Source organism: Pseudorasbora parva, chromosome 2 (assembly GCF_024679245.1).
Source record: "Pseudorasbora parva isolate DD20220531a chromosome 2, ASM2467924v1, whole genome shotgun sequence".
In the NCBI taxonomy this organism is placed as follows: domain Eukaryota; kingdom Metazoa; phylum Chordata; class Actinopteri; order Cypriniformes; family Gobionidae; genus Pseudorasbora; species Pseudorasbora parva.
Window position 1 is genome coordinate 38,933,700 of NC_090173.1, and position 19,746 is coordinate 38,953,445.

The following is a 19,746-nucleotide window of genomic DNA, read 5'->3' on the forward strand; positions in this document are numbered from 1 at the left end:
ATGGTACAGCCCATTAACTGCTCAGCGTTACCAAGCACTCACTGAAAAGTTCTTTCTGTTTCTATAAAAGAACCCAACCCACCCAAATCGTGGTCAACTACACCCTTTTGAAGTTTTTAATTTGTTGACTCAGAACACACCGAATCATTTCTGAATCATTTGCAGTGCCATTTACAGGACGTGGGACAAATAGGGACCCCATAAATACAGCTAGGGCCCATCAGCAGTTGTTCAGGTAATTTGTGGGATTTTTCTCTTGTTTTGGAAGCATATAGTGTATTTGAGTCCATACGGCATTTACATTAATTTATCCATTTAGCAGTTTTTTTTAAACTGGGGCCCAATATGACTCTCTGGGCCTCTTTGGTAAAAAAAATAAAAAATAAAACCCTCTTTTTAATGTTTTATTTGCTTTGTTGGAATGGGATTACACTTGGTGACATTTTTGTGATGATAATATTCCATGATAACCCTGACAACTTTATTTAAATAATATAACTATAATTAAGAAAAAAAAAATCATCACAAAAAAAATATTCCAATTAAATGTTATTTTAATATACATTTTTTATATTGTAAATTGGTCCTGAGCCTGAGCTGTGTAACACTGTTGTAGGTCATGCAACACTTATTCATTAAAAAAAACATATGACTGCACACAAAAATAGTTTTACTTTAAAATAACTTTATTTTACACAATACAATTAATCATATATACATAAAACAACATTATTATACATAAGACAACATTAATTTAATTTAAATTGCAGGATCGATTGTTCTCACTGCCCCTGAGGACAGGTGACCCGGGTATGACCCGGCTCATGACATATTCCACAGGTTCTCTGCCTTTTGGCAGTGGGAGGCTTGTTTGGGGCAGCGTTGGCCTTTTTGTTCCCAGGATGTTTACTAACATTTCCTCCAGAAAAACCTGTGGCTGAAAGTTAGAGGAAAGGTAAATTAACCATTAACAGTATTGAAGAAATGAACAAAATATTTGCACATGTAGCACAATCCACACAAAAAAACAAAGCTAACCCGAGAGAGACAGAAACCAAGCGAATGACAAAATGCATCAAAATATGTTACATTTGATTAGGAATTTACTGGGATGTTTAAGTAAAAATCCCTTCAAATGTTTGGAGGCTACATTTATTTTATTCAAAAATAAAATAATATTAGGAAATGTTACTACAATTTAAAATAACTGATTTCTATTTTAATATATTTTAAAATGTAATTTATTCCAGTGATGATGCTAAAAATGCAGCCTTGACCTTACTCCAGTTGTCAGTGTCACATGATCCTTCAGAAATCATTCTGATATGCTGATTTGCTGATCAGGAAGCATTTCTTGTTATTATTATCAAATAGGGCTGTGCGATATTGAAGAAAAATGCAATTAAAAAATGTTGTTAAATAATGCTATATTCGCAAAATATGCAAAAAAAATTATGCAAATGTAATGCAGACACGAAACTGAACTGAAGGGATCACATGCTTTCTGAGAGGTGGCTTGTGCGCACGACTCGGTGTGTGTGTCAGAGCGCAAGACTGCAAGGAGTTTTCGCACTTTATGGCGTTTAATAACTATTTTTAACGTCTCGCAAGTCACATAAGAAACAGTTGTGTGCCCAGTCTATTCTCTGCTATATGCGTCAATCTAAATCATACACTTTTGTCGTTGCGATATGCATATTGAGATAAATACATTTGCGATATTTCAATATATTGCCAACAATACTGAAAGCCGTTGTCCTGCTTCACATTTTTGTGTAAACTGTCATACATTTTAGGATTCTCTGATGAATCGAATAAAAAAGAACAGCATTTATTTGAAATAGAAATGATTACTTATTAAACTTATTCAATTATTATAACTAAAAATTATAAATGTTACTGTAGTCGATTTAATGTAACTGTAGAATACAAAATATGCATTTACTTAAATCTTACTAACCCTAAACTTTCGAATGGCAGTCTATGTAAGAACAATCCTGTTCAAGATATTCCCATTTTGACTATGTATATACAGTATTTTCAGTTGAAAGCATGATAAACGTCATACCTGGAGCCACATTTTCGTTTGCCCACTGGAAGAACCCACATTGCTGATCACGTGGTTTCCCACAGGTGTGGAACATTCGGCCCTTGTTTGGTCCATCTTTCATGACAGTCCTGGTAACTGCAGGTTCATTACAGTTACACATGGTTTCACCTTCATCACCTCCAGATTCTCTGTTGTTTTGCCTCTGCTGAGGCATGTTCCCAAAGCCATTTGAGGGCCTGGGAGGTTGAAAATTCTGAGTTAGGGGTCCTCTGTTTCCTCCAGGTTCTCCCTGCTCAGTTGGCTGGTCAGCCCACAGGAAGAATTTACAATCCCCTGTGTTACACTTGTAAAACTGGCGGCCTTGGTTGGGACCCTCTTTGCGTACAGTGAGAAGAATGGCATCCTGACCACAGTTACACACAATGGCTCCGCCCTGGGCTGAAGCTGGTGGTTGTGCTGCCTGAGCAGGTGGCAGACTGGCTGGGGGGCAGTTGCCGTCGGCTCGGGGTCTGTGTGCTGGAGGTCTCACGTTCTCCACCCTGGATGAAGGTGCTGAGTTAGTTCTAGGCACATGACGCTGATTTGACCCAGAGCTGTTATTAGTCCGAGAGCCAGAATCTGCTTCTCCTCCTCTGAGATATTTTAAGTTCAAGACCTCCCTGAGAGTCTCATCACATCCTCCAATGCAGCCGACAAATTCAAGGGGCATCATAGGGGGCAAACTTCCTCTCTTGAATTTAAACTTCAGCCTGTCAAAGATTTTATAAATGAAACCAGTCAATATTAAAAAAATGAACCTAATAACTTTCTTAATACATGGTCCTGGTCTTCTTGTCCATGCTTTATTAGCACAAATTATTAGCACACACTGCAACACTTTAAAATAAGGTTCAATAATTAATGCAGTATGAATCAGTAACTAAAACTTAATTTTAACAGCATTTATTAATGTAGGTTAATGTTAATTCATAAATATATTTTTTGCTCTTAATTCATGCATGTTCACAGTTCTTAAAGCTACACTGTGTGATATTTTCCCCCATCTAGCGATATATGTAAAGGTATATGACAATCTAGTGAATATTAGTTTCTGTTCCTCTCAATTCCGGTGGCCGATTTAGTCCAAGATTAACATGGCTTCCAGTTCGACCTCGTTCATTACTGCCATCGAGTGTTAAAATGCGAAAGGAGAAGCTTGAATTTATGGGTATGTCCCTCTTTGTCTAATGTACTTTCAAGATGGAGGGGCAACATGGTGACCGGCATTCGAACCCCTCATCCGTATGTATTTTCAATGGCATATTATAAACTTACGAGAATACTTTATTACTTGAAAGAAGTAAATATACATTAAAGAGCTTTTTGAAAGAACTAAGTGTTTTTAGCTAAGAATAAACAAAAAAAGTTACACAGTGTAGCTTTAAAAATAGTTGAAAAAAAGGTTAAAATACACAACTTGACGCACTTTAAATTTAATCTAGATAGAAATTCATCTAGCTTAAAAACTACTCTTGAAATATTACTAATTTCATATAAGCTATGGCATGTACTAAAGGTAATATATAAAACCTTATTGTAAAAATGTTAGTAAAAACACTATTGTTCATAACTTTGGGGTCAATATGTTTTTTTTTATGTTGTAAAATGTCTCTATCAAGGCTGAATTTATTTGACGAAAAAATAGTAAAAACTGTAATATTGTACAATATTGTTACAATTTCAATTCACTAAAATCTTAATTAAATCAAATTGAAAAAGTAACTTATTCCTGTGATGGGAAAACTGCATTTTTAGCATCATTACTCAGTGTCACATGATCTTTCTGATATGCTTTGATAAATAGAAAGAACAGCATTTATTTGAAACATTATAAATGTCTGTCACTTTTGATCAATTTAACGTTACCTTGCTTAATAAAATTATTAATTTATTTATTTTAAATCATATTGACCCCAAACTTTTTGAAGGTAATGTAAATGCTTTGCATTTTGTTATATTAATTACACAGCAAAATAAGAACCACAGTCCTTACATATGCACAGGATGTGGACGGCACGTCGAACAGATGCTTTCATCTCTGCTGACCTCCAGAACTGTGTCTGGAAACCACACGGCTGCTCTACAAGCTGGATATCCCATACACGAAAGAAGCATCCTGCACATAGTTAGGTAAAAAAGATGATCAGAAGATGAGTAAACAAACAACAATACATTTTCATTTCAGATTCGACCTAACAACCCAAACTGTTAAATAAACTGCTAGATGTTGTCTTACCCTGTGCTGTCTTTCTTCTTCTTCAGCACCATGTCACGGTTACACTGAGGACACTTTCGCACTGGCAATGGTATCTCCATCTCGCCTTGCTCTTGTTCGGTAATCTCCTGAGCCGGGCCCAGATAATTGGACAAGGCTTCATCCAATCTGCACGCAATATAACAGCAATTCCATTCAATTCAAATTTGCATGTAGAAATGTAATTGCCAGCTGCGCAGAATACAGAAGTAGAGCAGTATTTTGTTTAACTTTGCAGTGTAACCGAAATTGAAAAAAGTGATGCTACTACATTCAGACTCACTTCTTTGCCTTCCTCACAGATTCAATAAAAACAGCCTTGTATTTAGTCACATGATAACTGAGGACGGAAGCTTTGTCCTTCTGGCCCTCTGACACAAGTTTAAGATCCGCCTCCAGCTCCGCTCTCAGGTCTGGTTTAGACATTTCATACCCCATAGAGTTATACCCTGAAACAATGACATTTAAATTTCACACAAATCACAGAGATTAAACTGCTGTATCCTAAAGGCTCCTCATTTTGTTGCATTCTAATAGGTTTGCATGCATCCACTAATATGCTCATTTCATTACCTTCAACAAGACCCATGCCGAGCTCTCCAGGAAGGAACCTCTGGTCAGCCGTCAGCCCCACGTACATGCGACTCTTTATGGTCTCAATGTGTTCAGCATGTGTTGCATCAGTACCTGCAACAACAACTCAAGCTGAGTGCTACATAACCATCACTTTTTCAGCAATGATGTCAAATATTTAAGGTACAAAACTTGACTTATAAGTTTCAGTACCAATGCCATGCTTCTCCATGAGCGATATCAAATCAGCCTCTGTCAGAAGCTGAGGTGGACTGGTCTGTCCTTCCACCATCTCAATCGCTGTGGGCTGGAACGTGGTGTCAGGCCTATATAATGGAATTACCTGTGCAAACAAAAGAGGCATAATACCTGTTGAGCAAACAAAACTGAACTCAATATGTTCAGCTATAAAATGCATTATGCTTTGAGTGGTAATCACCTTATTGTACCACTTGTCATAAGGGTACACTTCCAGATAATTGCGTGCAAGGATCGTCAATCCACTAGCAGAGAATCTCTCTTGAGCTATTTCAATTTCAACAGTCACCTCTTGACCCTGAGCATCTTTGGAGCAACAGGCCAGGAAGTGACGTACAATGAACTCATACAGCCGCTTTTCATTTCCCTTTTAAAAAAGAAAAATAATTAAACATTGCAATTGTGTAAATGTCAAGCTAATTGCAACTCCAGGTATGCTGGTTCCAACAGAGAGGTTGTTCCAGAGCCTACAACAGGACACACAAACTGAGGGGGGCATTCATAATTATGAGAGGGCCATTGCCTACTGGGGAAAGGGGGGGCGATCTGTATGACAGATGTATTGCTTTTGTTTAGTTTCTTCCTTTTGTATTCAAAATATTCATAAACTTGTTAAAGGGACAGTTCACCCAAAAAAGAAAATTCTATCATCATTTACTCACCCTCATGTTGTTCCAAACCTGTATGACTTTCTTTCTGCTGAACACAAAAGAAGATATTTGGAAGAATTTTTGTAACCAAGCAGACCGAACAACCATTCACTACCAAAGTAGGGGAAAAATACTATGGTAGTGAATGGTTGTTCTATATGCTTTGTTCATATAGATAATATATAATAATTCTTCAAAATATCTTCTTTTGTGTTCAGCAGAAGAAAGAAATTCGTACAGGTTTGGAACAACTTGAGGGCGAGTAAATTATGACAGATTTTTCATTTTTGGGTGAACTATCCCTTTAACTATATATCATAAACTATCTGATAAATTCAGATTGTCAAATATGTGTAAGTGGATAGGGTTTATGATCTATAATGTGCGATGGGTTCCGCCATGTTAGTCTGCACTGCAATTCAGAAAATCATATCTGCCTGATTTACATCAAATAACTTCATCCACTTCTCCTGAAATAATTTTTTTGTTTAAATTGGCCAGCGAACGCCGGGGAGATGAGTACAGTAAACATTATATTTATATACACAATGGCCCTCATTTATCAAAAGTGCGTACACCAAATTTCCAGCGTACACCTTGCGTACACCCAAACCCACGGTGACTTTGAGATTTATCAATATGGACGTTGGCGTACGGCACGCTCAAATCCTACGCCATCTCAGGAGGTGGTGTACGCACGTTTGAGTTAGTGTGAAAATGCGCAGAAAAACAATTCCTAACACCACAAAACGCACTGACAAGATATGCTATATGACCCACTGTTAAAAACCACAACAACAACATTCAGTGTTTATTTTTGTGCAACATGAACGTCAATGTTTAATTTTTGTGACTTTACCAAAGCGTTTGATTTTTAGGCATATGTATTCCTCCAGTCGCGAGCCTGTGCGCTTTATCTGACGTTTCAGGCCCGCCTGGCCCGGCAGCTGCGCACGGACTGGGAATAATTCAGACTGACAAAATAATAAAAATGACCTTCTTCTTTTAAATAATAATAAAATCAATAAAAACGACATTCTTCTTCTAAATAACAAGCGTCATTAAGAATAATAATCATAATCATAATAATAATAAGAAGAATCTTACAAATTGTAATGTAATTATTAATGAATGAATCTTACTCCACATCACATCATCATCACTATTGTACACCCCAATACATGTGCCGTGATACGAAATTAAATGCTATTTTTTTCAAAACATGTTGTAAAATAATGCAGTGATGGTAATTATCATCCAAACAGCTTTAAACTGCTGGATTGCGCTTCTCAACCTCCACACTATTAACAGTACTCGTTATTTGTGTCCATATTTTGTTTTTGTAGGTGCCTTTAATTCTACTCTTTAAACTCCCAAATAAAACAATTTCGGGGTTTTTTTTCCACTTCCCTAGTCTCGATGGGCGCGTCTCAATCATCTCAATAGGTCAGTAGTCAGAGCACTGATCAGGGAGTCAGTCCGTTGACTTATGTCCTAATCAGTGCCCTGACTAGTGGACTAGTGAGATGATTGAGATGCGCCCGATCTCTACGTCGGAGAAGTTTCGCTTCTTTGCCGTCTTCTGTTTGTCCATGGCGTAAAATGAGGGCGTGGGGGAGGCGGAGACTTTAATATATAGGGGCGTGTAATTCTAATGACGATCGTTTTCAGCCGCCGAATTTATCAAGGGCAAGTACTGCGTACACCTGGATTGCAGAGGTACGCACAGCTTCATAAATCAGGCGGTGAGAGGAGTGTAAGCATAATCTTACGCCAACATATACACCAGTTTCCAAGCAAGATTGATAAATGAGGGCCAATGTGTATCCGATATGAATAAAACATGTTGTCAAATTATAAATGAAAGGCTTTTCATTGCTGCTTTCATAGACATTTTACAAACTATAATTTTTTTTTTTTTTGCAAGTATGTGTATTTACTTATGTGTATTTACATTAGGGCTGGGCGATATGTTAATTTTTGGGGGGCGATAATCGCCTTCAAAAACATTGCGATATCCGATAATATCATCTACTCCGCACTGATCCCGCCCACTCCCCTGCGCCACAAAATTTTCCAGGCATAAAATGGAGGACAACGCTTAATATCCAAGAAAAGATGTACATTAGTAATTTGGCAGTATTATGGATTTAAACCAAATGCAAATGGTGAACCAGTGGATCCAACAGAGGCTATCTGCAGGCTGTGCAAAAAAAAGAAGAAAAAAAAGAAAGAAAGTGAACCACTAATCTCTGCAGCCATATTCACGTAGGCTACACTATACCCAGCAGTAGCGGCCTCGTTTCCGCTCTGCAGCCGCTTCTCAAAGACGACGGATATGTGGTCGAGCAGCAATGACACATTAAATGTCAATTAGAGCTTAGATCGTTCTCAAAAAATCAAGCCCGACCCTACCGGAGCTTGTGCTCGTTGTGTCTGAGCCTTGCCCGGCCCGGCACATTAACTGTAATCATGAGAACGAGCCTGTAATGAGCGAAGCGGACCGGTGTGATCATGTTAAAACTAAAATTAACGAAATAAGCTGATACCATCACTGTTTTCCCAGAACGACTGGAAATCGAATTTAACTGCAATATTGTCCTGTTTAACACTGTGAAGCTGCTTTGAAACAATCGTCATTGTAAAAGAACTATATAATAAATAAAGCTGACTTGGCTTGACTCAGCTCAATAATCCGCAGGCGCGCGCTCATGAACCGCTCACCTGTAAAATAATTAAATCCAGCTCAGACATTTATCTGTAGCTCACTTTGTTGTAGCCATTAAACAATATTTGTCTTCTTTCTTTTTGCATATTATGTTTGAATAGGCCTATTATAATAGTATTTTTACATTTCATCTGATTATGATAAGTGAAAAGATGCGAGTGAGTCAGAAATGCTTTTGGTGGTTATATTTAGTTTAATATTAAGGTATTTTTTGTAGAAAGCATTCTTTCGTTTTGTTTAAATTGTATCTTAATTTTAATAAAGGTTTCTTTGGCCAATTGCCTGGGTTTAAGAAATAATATGCAAATGGGAGACATGTGTCGAAGTCGCCGGAGTGATCGCTTTAATTTCTAATGAACTGGAGCGCGTCTCATAAATAAACCGAAACGCAGCAGGCTACTTGCCTCACAGAAATATGCGCATAGAAAGCTTAAAATGTCCACTTTTATACGAAACCATTCGAAACGAAAATATGTAATTAGGCAAAGTGCAGTGTTGACGCGAGCAGCTCATGCGTTTCTGTTCAGAATACTGCGCTCCATCACTGCACGAGCTGTGAGTTTAACGCGCATTTTTACTTCACTTTAATATATTTTTCTTTCATTTTTTATATTATAATAATTTTATTCTAACACCTTTATTTTATAGTATTTAAAATACAGGCCTATGGTTAGCTTTTATAGACATTTTCAACCGTTTAAGGTTGAGCTTTTTTTTTCTTTCTTTGAGCTATTTTTCCCCCCAAAGGTTTCTCTCTCGTTTTATTTTTAGCGTAAGTAGGCTATTTTAAATGTTTTCCAGGTTTCCATGTTTGATTAATGTTTGTATTATTAATAGGCTATTATATTTATAATTTAGCCTAATAGGAAATAATATTTTTAGAGCGTTTTAAAACATTTAGCCAAGCCAATGTGCTTCTCTTTGCGCGTGTATAATGAAAACACAACCAACGTCTTATCCATAATTCAATGTTTTGCTTTAACACATATAGGCTACTGCAGTTATGCATCAAAAACACTAAAAAGGTGAGTGTATGGTAACTACTATTTATAATGTATTTGACAACGCAATGTCCTGTGAGTTTATCAGTCGTCATTTTAATGATGTCGATTATCGTCTGATAACACTGACTGTTATCGATATCGACATATTTGCGAGACATCGTCGATATATGATAATATCGTCATATCGCCCAGCCCTAATTTACATTTTCAGGTTTCAGGGGTGGAGGGGGTTCAGGGGTTGAAAATGAGAGGGTACAAATCAGATCTGACTGGGCAATGTCCCCTTTTGCCTTCTTGTGGCACCAGGCCTGGGTTGCTCACCTGTAAACTGTTGGTGTATTTGGTGGGGTGAATAGGGGGATGGGCCTGATCTGATTTGTTTCCATTTCGAGGTGTGGGCCCACCGCTTTCCAAAATGCGCTGAGCAAAATTTCCCCATTCATTATCTTGTGTCTGTTGCTCAACCAGCAGGGTAAGGTTCAGGTTCTGTGGAAACATGTTGGTCTCAGTGCGAGGATAACTGATAAACCTGGAAGGAAACAGACAAGCTGATTTGTGAAGGGGCATGACAGACATGCTGTAGACCAGAATTTATCATAATGTTTTAGGCCCCGTCCACACGGAGACACGTTTAGGTGTCTATGTAAAAATCTACCATTGGTTTAACCCTTATAGCCACAATTCGTTTTCTCTGTTTCTACTGTATTTCTGTTGCAGAATTACAGCGCCATGTACTCGCCTGGCATGTATAATATATTGTTTTGAGTCTGTTTCAGTGGTTTCGTGTGTACACGGATATTTATTGAAACAAGGGGAAAAATATTGGCTATGGAAAGCTCTGGCTTCGTGTGAATGTGGTCTTAGATGTCTCATTAATTAAAACACCTAATTAAACTCATCAGCTTATTAGTGTTGAATAGAGAGACATCAAAAACATCCTGGTAGGTGGGAAGCACCGCTGTAGACCACTGATATATGGATGAAATGATGTAGAACATACCCTTGAGTGTACAGCTTTTCTGCAATTTTCATGGTTTCTTTGGCACTTATCCTCAATTTTCTTGAAGCCAGTTTTTCAAGTTCCTGACCAAAAAAAAAAAAAGTATACCATTTTTTTTCTCTCTCCATGATTCAGTTATTAATTAGAATTTACTCATGCAACAGTACTACTCATTTGTGGATCATTTTGGTCACTCAAAAAATTGCACTTTGAAAAAATGTCGTTGATGACAATTGCATACACTGTTGTAAAACTGTCAAATTTGTTAGTATTCATAAAGTTGTCTGTAGGTGTATAACTAAAAGTACACTACCGTGCTCAGGGTTTGTAAGATTTCCTTTAAAGGAAACGCAACGCAACATTTATGAAGTGACAGTAACATTACAAACGACTAAATGCTGTTCTTTTGATATTTCTATTCATTAAAGTATCCTGAAAAAAATGCATCTCGGTTTACACAAAAACATTAAGCAGCACAACTGTTTTCAACATTGACAATAATAAGAAATGTTTCGTGAAATGCAAATCATCCTATCGTTGGAATGATTTCTGAAGAAATCATGTGACACTGAGGACTGGAGTAGTGGATGCTGAAAATTCAGCTTTTACATCAAAGGAATAAATTACATTTTAAAATAGAAATATATTTCAAATTGTAAAATGTATTTTAAACTGCATTTCAAATTGTGAAACTCTCTGTCAAAAGACATCTTCTAAATTACTCACCACAGTGTCAAGGGGTAAAGGTCGCCATTTGCTTTTTGGTTTACTTGTTACAGATATCACTTTCGCCATGGGATCCTAAAGAAAAGATTAAAGCCAAGCATAGAAAACTTATGATGACAGAAACAATTAAACAATAGTTTTTAAAAATACTTCTTAACAAATTAAGTAGAAGCACAGACCTCCATGCACATCTGATACAGCACAAGGCATGCTGTGTGATTGAAAAGACGATGTCTTTTCCAGTTGAATTCTACTGATTCCTCTTCATTAGGCTCATGGACAACTATCAAACATTTTACATACAAGTGTATGTAAGGAAGCACTTGTCGCATTTCATCCATCAATATTAAATGTCAACTGTGTAAATTCAAAAAGTCAGAGTACCTTTGATTTTAAAGAAAGTCTCAGGGACGAAGGCTTGAATTGCTTTAAACCGCTCTACTACAAAGCCAAGGGTTGGGAACTGACAACTGCCATAACTGATGAGCTGATCGGAGAGAGATTCTGGGAATATCTTCTGCAAGCGTAATGTCTGGAATCTGGTAAATGATGCCCCTCAAGGAACATAATGTACATAACATAAATACATTACATTGTCTTTAAGAAGGTAGCTTGTGATCATGTTCTCTGACATTTTGCCTACCAATTCGGAGATCAAGCTCCTGTCTCACATCCACAGCATCACTGATGTTGATATTCGGCTCAGTGAGGGTCTCACAGGATCTCCTTATGGAGTTTGGGGTGATCTCAGAGAACCGTGCACGGAAGACCTGAATGTTTGGCTTCACTAAATTGAAAGATATCACAGAAGGTTAAAGTCACAGTGAAATCAAAATTGTTCATTCTTACTTTTAACGTAATATAGCAATATTTATTATGTAATCCATGTTTCTGTGTGCAACTTTTTTGTAAATTTAATGTGCCTTTGTAATCTTTAATCAAATAATTTCCCCCACATCTCTTCTCTGATGATGCACTCACATGACATCACAGCAATAACAAACCACAATCATCCGATGAGTCCCTCCCCATTTTTTTTGTCCGATATAGAGAGTATGCACGTGACATTGACTGCAGTTACGCCGACTGAGTGGCAGCATTGGTGTTCAGCGTGAATGCTGTGAAAAACACACAAAACGCATCTAAAACGGCAAAGAGCTTTCAGATTGACTGTACAAATAATATTTGACAAGAAATCTGAGGTATATTTTTACAGAATGCCGAAAGCTACAGAAAAGAGAAGCAAATGGACCGCTGCAATTCACAGAAACTAGACTCCAGGCAACTAAATGTGGATTTTCAGATTAACAGTTTGTCAATATGTTGAATTTTGGGGTTAAATCATGCCCTCTATATTGTATTGTTATATTGTATTGACAACTCATCAATTATATACAGGTTTCAGGGCTAGATGAGTCAATACGATGATATTACTGGTATATGTGATTGCCCGGATTTAGACCTATTATTTTATATTTATATTAAGTGTTCACAGGCAAATTTGCTTTATGTACTTCCCCAGCATCAAAATCAGGTACACAGAAATGTCAGAAATCAGGATTCCTGGATGCATGTCAATTTACAGGGGTCACTGGGTCTTTGGTAAGCTCTAAGGAACACCATTGAGTCTGAATAATTGATTATCTTTTGATTTACTAGCAGTTTCCCCTTTTAAATCCAGTCATGCTCCTTTGCCACTCAGTCCGGCTGAGGGGACGTGATCCAGCAGAAAAGTGGCGTCAATGCATACTCTTTATACGTTACAATTATTGCAATTTCTTTTTCATGCCGACTTTAAAATGTTGTAAGAAATATACAGCACAAGTACACGATACACTAAACTTACCTGCTTTGCAGACATTGATGATCTCAAAGCCGATATTCTCTCCTTCTCTGTCACAATCAGTCCAAATGACCAAAGCTTGACACTGTCTTACCTCTCTCTCCAAAGTCCTCTGGATAATGTAAATATATTGTTTTTGCAATATAAAATACAAGCTTATATTGTAAAAAATGTATTTATTTCCAAAATGAATGGAAAATAGTACCTTGATCGGTACAAAGTTTTCAGGGCAGTACTTTTCCACCTCAGCATCAAACAACAGGACAGGATTACAACTATGCCTGTGTCACAGAACACATAACGTTTGCATGAACTATAGGTATTTGGTAATTAGGTAAGTTATTATTATATTAAAGCAATATATGTGTATTACCATTTCTGAAAAGGAGCTTTGAATTCAAGACCCAAGAGATGGCCTGACACTGATGTCATGTATACAGTTACATTCTGTGAAGAAATGAACACCATTATCAGCACATAAATACCATTTATTATAACATATTTATTCCCCCAAGTCATTAACCAAAAAGTACTTACTTGGCCAAACAAGTTGTATTCATACTCATATATTTTGTTGTAAACAGAGTAGCCTTCTCTCTGTAAAGAAAACCAGATTAATTACCAATGGCGATAATCCTAACAAAAAAAGCAACAACTCTCTTGATGATAACAAGATCTGACATTGTAGATCAAAATAAGTGTATAACAGTCAGTTAAGTTAAGTTACTCACTCTTCTCGATCTCCCATTTGACATGATCTCTGCTATGCCCTTAGCGGCGTCGTTTTTCTCAGCAACACAGAGCACTTTCTTAATCTGAGTGCGTCTTATCATGTTTACAGATATTTGCCTAGAAAATCGACTGTGAATTGTCACTCTTAGTGATCTATGCAAAATGTTCATAACTGTGATCTAGCAGCGCATGATCACAATACACTCCGGACATTACAGCGCATTAACAGCAGCGTGCTAACTAGCATAGTAAAACCCTGACACTTATAAGTTAAGTATAATTGTAAAACATATCAGTGTAAACTAAAAGTTTTGAAAATATATCTGTAAAAGTATAATATGTGATCACAACATATGAATCAACTCTTAGAACTTCCAATTTCGGCGCCTGACAAGAAATGTCGTAAAAATGCCGTAAAGCAATGTGTTCGAATGCCGTATGGCTGTATTTCCCCCAAAGAAATGTCATAAACTGAAACAAATTAATAAGTGAAATTAAATAGTTTCCAGAGATATGAGAACGAGTCTTGTCATGTGACTCTAATAATGTAATTTCTCCCCTCGACAACCACAAAACGCGTCATAACAAATGCACTGTCTGTGTGCCAAAACAGGAGTAGGCATCATAGGCGCTTTCCGAGTCGCTGGCTGGGAACCCTCTATGGAACCCCCCTGTAATCCTGTTTAGCTAGGCAGCTCACTGAGTTTTGAAACACAACCACTTCCTCATCAGGACAATCACGTGGGAAGGTTATGATCGTTTAAATATGGCTGCTTTCAGGGGATGTCAGTTTATTGAACAGCTGGAGCACATTGTAGCAGCGGTGGTTTCGCTTAGATATGACATATAGATAGCCGATTATACATACATTTATATACGCGTTGGCCGTTGACAGATGTTTCAGATGTATGGCGGGCGACGTCAAAGGTTTTTCAGACTGTAGCGCATCGTCTTCAAGCTCATGCATAGCAGATCGTGATCGGGTTCAGTGGACTGACCAGTGCAGCTGCAGAGAGAGAGAGAGAGAGAGAGAGAGAGAGAGAGAGAGAGAGAGAGTCGTCAGTCAGTGCACAACATATTTATGATTTGCGTTGTTAAATGATGGCGTTGTGAAATATCATGTCTTCATTGATGGAGATACTGAGCATGGGAGGATATTTCTGCTGATGTCTCATTATATACTCCGAGAACATGATTGGCTCACCAGATGTGGTGGCTTTTACCAAAGAAGATGATTTTGGAGACTCGTTCTCGGATCCATTGTCACTTCCAGAGGAGTTTTCTGTGCCTTTGTTTACTCATACTGCCAATGCAAATCCTTGGACGAAGACATCCTATGCAAAATTCTCAAAAGATTTCCTACTCATCTCTGAATTTTCAGAGCAGGTTGGTCCACAGCCTTTACTCACCATTCCCAATGACCCCAAAGTGTGCGGGACATTTGACCTTAACTACTTCTCACTACGCATCATGTCTGTGGACTACCAGGCATCTTTTGCCGGACATCCACCTGGCAGTAACTACCCAAAGCTCAATTTTGTGGAGGACTCAAAAGTTGTCCTAGGTGATTCCAAGGAGGGGGCTTTTGCTTATGTCCATCATCTGACTCTGTACGACTTGGAAGCTCGTGGATTCGTACGACCCTTTTGCATGGCCTACATTTCCGCAGATGAAAGGAAGATCATGCAACAGTTCCAAGAAATGTCTTCCGAGTTTTCCAAGGCTTCGGAAATTCTCAAATTGGGAAACAGGAAAGCTTTTGCAAATGAACTGGAAAAGAAACTCAAAGACTTGGAGTACACCAGAACTGTGCTGCACAAAGAGGCAGAGCTGCAGAAAATGAACACTGGCTGTTATTCCACACAAGCTATTGAGAAGGCGAATGAATTGGCAAATATGGAGAAGTCTATCTATGAACACAAAGATCTACTACGGCAAATCACATCTTATCCTTCCCGGAAAAAGAGAGATATGGATTTTGTACAATGCGAAACAAAGAAACAGGCTGACACAAGTGAATCAGATGATGTGCTAAATAGTAATCATTCTGAAATTGCAGATAAGACTGTGGAATCTGAAAGTGATAGTAGAAAGTCTTCTTACACACCTCAGCTCATCAAGGCCAAATCTGCAAAGTGCTTTGATAAACGCTTGAAAACGTTAGAAGAGCTCTGTGATTCCATCTTTTTCCACCAAACTTTAGAGCAACTAAATGGAATCGAGAAGTCATTCCGAGGAGATCTGTGCTCTATTTACATCAGCCAGATCGACAGGGCTCTTCTGAGCAAACAGAGAGTTACTAGTTTTCTCTTCGATGCTGAATATGACTGGGAGGATGAAGGAACCTCAAAGAACTTCAATATCACTTCCAACAACCCACAAGTCCCCATTCTGCACTTATCTGGTGAGCCAATGAGTCTTGACTCCTACACCACCTGCATAGATGTAGATCACATTAAGCCAGGTGTTGGGTCTATGGAAGGGCCTCCTGAATCCAGTACATCTGACATCACGCAGGAAACCTCTGAGGCCGCTGACACAGAGACCAAGGGGAGTTTCAGTAGCGAAAAGAGCATTGAAGCACTTGGAGGTGTTAGTCCTTCCAGTCTGCATGCAAATTACTTTGATGGCCTTGAAAGAAAGGGCAAGGTATCCATTGCATCGTCATTTGAAAATACGTCCCATTCTGTTGCTGTCCCCCGTAGCTCATCTGACGGGAATCTAGTCCCGATGGATGCAGCCTGCTGTATTGGACAGGACAGTTTTGTTTTTGAGGAACCTTTACCTGAGCTCGCTCAGGAGTGCTGTGGCGACACTGTGGTGAACCAAGAACCCCTATCTCTTTTTCAGGGAGATCCTGCCTTACAGGTAAACTACATTCTGGAAGAGTCAGCCCTCGCAGAGAGCCCCAATATGGGACTGACTTTTTCCGAACTAAACACTTGCATTCTCGCAGAGGATGTGGCAAAAATTAATATTGAAGATGCCTCTGATAGTACAAGCTATATGAGCACCTCCACCAGTTCTGACCATGCGGTGTCTCCCTTCACTTATGGCAGTGTGTTGACGCTAAAGCAGAAGAAGAAATCCGGTCACAGTGCTCTTCGATTCATCAGGCAATATCCATTTGCTCAACATGCCATTTTCTGCCTTCTGAGTGGCCGAACGCTTGTTATTTTGGGGGTGGATGAGGGCACGGTGAGAAAGCTGGTCAACGCTTTGTGCATTTTCGTGCCCAATCTCGGAAAGTACGGTGAAACCATCCAACCATGGCTTTCAACGCCATTTCAGCTTACAGACTTGCAGAGATGGAAACTTATTGGATTGCAGAGGTATGTTGTGAAAATTTGACCTATAGTCAATCAATAACAGTTTTAGTTTCAAAAGTGTTTGTGTCAATTTTTTTTGCTTGTAATGCTTTAAATCAGTGACCAAAAGTGCAGTGTACAGAGTTTTGACACTTCCTTTTATTTTTATTTATAGAGCTGCCTCCCCAGCTGGATCCAGCATCCTCCACTCTTTGAATCGATACAGCCGTTACATAAGCATTTTGGATTGTGACAACAAGACCCTCCGGTGTCCACCATACAGAGGAACCCTAATAAGCCATTTGGCAGACCACAGGACTCAGATAAAACGTGGCAGTACCTACTTCCTCCATGTTCAGGGTATGTTGACTCAACTTGCAGCCAAGGCCTTCCTTTACACATTCTGTCATCACATTCACCTTCCCATGGACATCAACGACCAGGGCTCGGTAACGTCACGCAGGACTAATTTCTTGTTGCAGCTCGGCTACACTGTTGAGGAGAGTAAAATTGTCCAGTACCTGAGTGAGCTTATCAAGCAGCATTACATTCAGGGGTCCTCGAAATTGGTCAACCAGGCTTTTTGTTTTAATTACACCACCAGCTATTTGTACAAAATCTGAATGTCCCCTACCTGTTCATCATTGACCCGGTTAAAATCAGGAGACCAAATGTATTGAATGTAATCACTTTTTTGTTGTTTTTGTGAATATTCTCATGGCATTTCAGGAAGCAGCTGTTTGAATGTCTGGTGTTACAGAATGTGGTCTATTTGTTTTGAGTAAAGGTTGCATATATAAATCTATTGCCAAACCCTTTTCCATAAAATGGTTTCTCATGGGGTCTGAAGACCATATAGGAACTCTGTAATAAAATCAAGATTTCACTGTCGATTGAGCAAAAGTAGACCTGTTTTGAAAGAGCTCAGTTAAATGTTAAGTTACAGACTTTATTTTCATTAACAGCTATTGCTTCACAGAAACAATAGCAGGAGACTCTAATCCCCATTTAATTAATCTGGTCCTGGTGGCCTGTTTAATAATTAATGCTGTTTAATATTTATTTTTTTTGCCTTTCATAAGCAATGCAACTGTTGCTGCATGAAAATCACAAGCATAGTTTTATTGGAACTAACTTAAAGTGGCATTAAAAGAGTATTTTACAATAGACGTTCTTAGTATGCTGCTGCTAATTACCATTGAGTTGACCAACAGCCTTTATGCACTAGCATAGCATTTAAATTAGCAGACATTTTTTTGCATTAATTCATGGATTGGTCCTTTATCAGCTTTTTGATTCTTGCATTCTGATCTTGAGAAATTAATGTACTTCTTGATATAGGAAATTAGCACCTTGTTTCTGCCCTCTTTAGTGGACATCACATTTGAGATTTTATTTGTAAATCAAAGATGAACAAAGGTTACAGACATTGTTAAACAAACAAAAATTGAGCCAACTGCCCTTTGTGTTTTAATGTAATCGTGTGATAAGGTGAATGAATGTACTGCATGTGAAATGTCACAATGTGGAGTACTGTTACACAATCTTCTGCATGTTTGAAGAACACAATGTAACAATGGCAAAATACGAGGGCTTTTATAAACACTACCATTGTATCTTGCGTGTTGTACTCTTCAGCCTTTCTAGATATATTTCAAATGGATATAAATTGTTGTGTGCAAGCAACGTCAGCATGAGTAACTGGGGATGAAGTGGCACATCATTCTAATGGCTGTTGTAGTGTTGTAAAATGAATGATAATGGTGGTTGTTGCCAAAACTACATTGTCTGTAATTGTTATTCCCACTACTGCATGAATGCAGTTGTAGTCCAGAATTACTGACCTTAACTGCCACCGCCGTTTCGTCACAACTGTGTCTTAATATAAAGTTGTTTTGGCTTCCCAGTAATTATTGGCCTTTGTAATGATTTGTTAGAGACAGATTTTTCAGCATTTAATTGGAGAGTCTGTTGAATGTAAATTGAGATTAAGCCATACCATTATACGCACATTATCTTCTAAGAAGGTTATTTCTTTTTGCTGGTTTTGAACAAATCTTGTTTGCTGTAACTGTCTAAATCATGCAGTTTTGTTGGTACTTTTCACAAATCTATTTTAAGACAGTATTGTGAGGTGTAATCTTCATGCTAAAATGTTTATAGATGTTAAGTCAAGTATATTTTGAGGGTCATCTGTGTGCTTTGAGTTGCTGCCCACTGTGAAATTACTCTGCCTTCAATATCATTAAATTATTTCTGATTTAGCCATGTGCATCACATCTGTATCAAATCTATTCAGTAACAGTTTGTGTATTCAGCAAAACCCTACTGTCCTATTATTATGTAGGTAAAGGCACATTATTTGTCTCATTCTGAATTTAATGACTTACCCATGTACATTTATTAGGGTAAATAGTAACAGTGAAAATTACATTTTATAGTTAATTACCAATACAGAGGTCCAGTCACATGTTCACATTTACAATAGGCTTTGTGTTGCATGTACAAATCTATTGTGCCAGTTGGATATCTGTTTCAGTGGACAGTTACATTTTTTGTAGACATAGAAAGTTAAACAAAA

At 38.1% G+C, this 19,746-nt stretch overlaps 2 protein-coding genes and 1 long non-coding RNA gene across 6 annotated transcripts; 2 read left to right on the forward strand and 1 right to left on the reverse strand.

Annotated features, from left to right (window-relative positions):
• The first annotated feature begins 39 nt into the window (after window positions 1–39).
• Window positions 40–4,625, forward strand: LOC137043451 (uncharacterized). 2 transcript variants are annotated; one of them, XR_010898482.1, is made up of 3 exons: window positions 40–235; window positions 4,059–4,219; window positions 4,352–4,625. It is a non-coding gene; the product is annotated as an uncharacterized lncRNA (long non-coding RNA). The 2 variants fall into 2 exon arrangements; XR_010898487.1 differs by having other exon boundaries at window positions 41–235; window positions 4,093–4,219.
• Window positions 771–14,881, reverse strand: top3a (DNA topoisomerase III alpha). 3 transcript variants are annotated; one of them, XM_067419701.1, is made up of 19 exons: window positions 13,857–14,868; window positions 13,663–13,722; window positions 13,499–13,572; window positions 13,331–13,406; window positions 13,129–13,237; window positions 11,926–12,069; window positions 11,667–11,837; window positions 11,462–11,565; window positions 11,283–11,357; window positions 10,557–10,639; window positions 9,878–10,085; window positions 5,356–5,541; window positions 5,130–5,259; window positions 4,917–5,030; window positions 4,627–4,792; window positions 4,326–4,472; window positions 4,083–4,205; window positions 2,069–2,799; window positions 771–937 (listed from the first exon to the last, which is right to left on the reverse strand). In XM_067419701.1, the coding sequence occupies exons 1-19, from the start codon at window positions 14,025–14,027 to the stop codon at window positions 783–785; spliced, it is 3,027 nt and encodes a 1,008-aa protein (XP_067275802.1). In that variant the 5' UTR covers window positions 14,028–14,868; the 3' UTR covers window positions 771–782. The 3 variants fall into 3 exon arrangements, with proteins under 3 accessions (XP_067275802.1, XP_067275796.1, XP_067275790.1); XM_067419695.1 differs by having other exon boundaries at window positions 5,130–5,541; window positions 14,726–14,881; XM_067419689.1 differs by having other exon boundaries at window positions 5,130–5,541.
• A 9-nt stretch (window positions 14,882–14,890) lies between these two features.
• Window positions 14,891–19,442, forward strand: smcr8a (Smith-Magenis syndrome chromosome region, candidate 8a). The gene is made up of 2 exons (XM_067419711.1): window positions 14,891–17,189; window positions 17,341–19,442. The coding sequence occupies exons 1-2, from the start codon at window positions 15,049–15,051 to the stop codon at window positions 17,786–17,788; spliced, it is 2,589 nt and encodes an 862-aa protein (XP_067275812.1). The 5' UTR covers window positions 14,891–15,048; the 3' UTR covers window positions 17,789–19,442.
• Window positions 19,443–19,746: the final 304 nt, after the last annotated feature.

Excerpts from the sequence above, each read along its gene's own strand:
- smcr8a (XM_067419711.1), top strand. The coding sequence starts at position 15,049 with ATGATTGGCTCACCAGATGTGGTGGCTTTTACCAAAGAAGATGATTTT. Across the intron at positions 17,190-17,340 it reads AAACTTATTGGATTGCAGAG|AGCTGCCTCCCCAGCTGGAT; the intron begins GTATGTTGTGAA and ends TTTTATTTATAG.
- top3a (XM_067419689.1), bottom strand. The coding sequence starts at position 14,027 with ATGAACATTTTGCATAGATCACTAAGAGTGACAATTCACAGTCGATTT. Across the intron at positions 5,031-5,129 it reads CATGGAGAAGCATGGCATTG|GTACTGATGCAACACATGCT; the intron begins GTACTGAAACTT and ends TTGTTGTTGCAG. Across the intron at positions 938-2,068 it reads AAACGAAAATGTGGCTCCAG|CCACAGGTTTTTCTGGAGGA; the intron begins GTATGACGTTTA and ends TCTAACTTTCAG.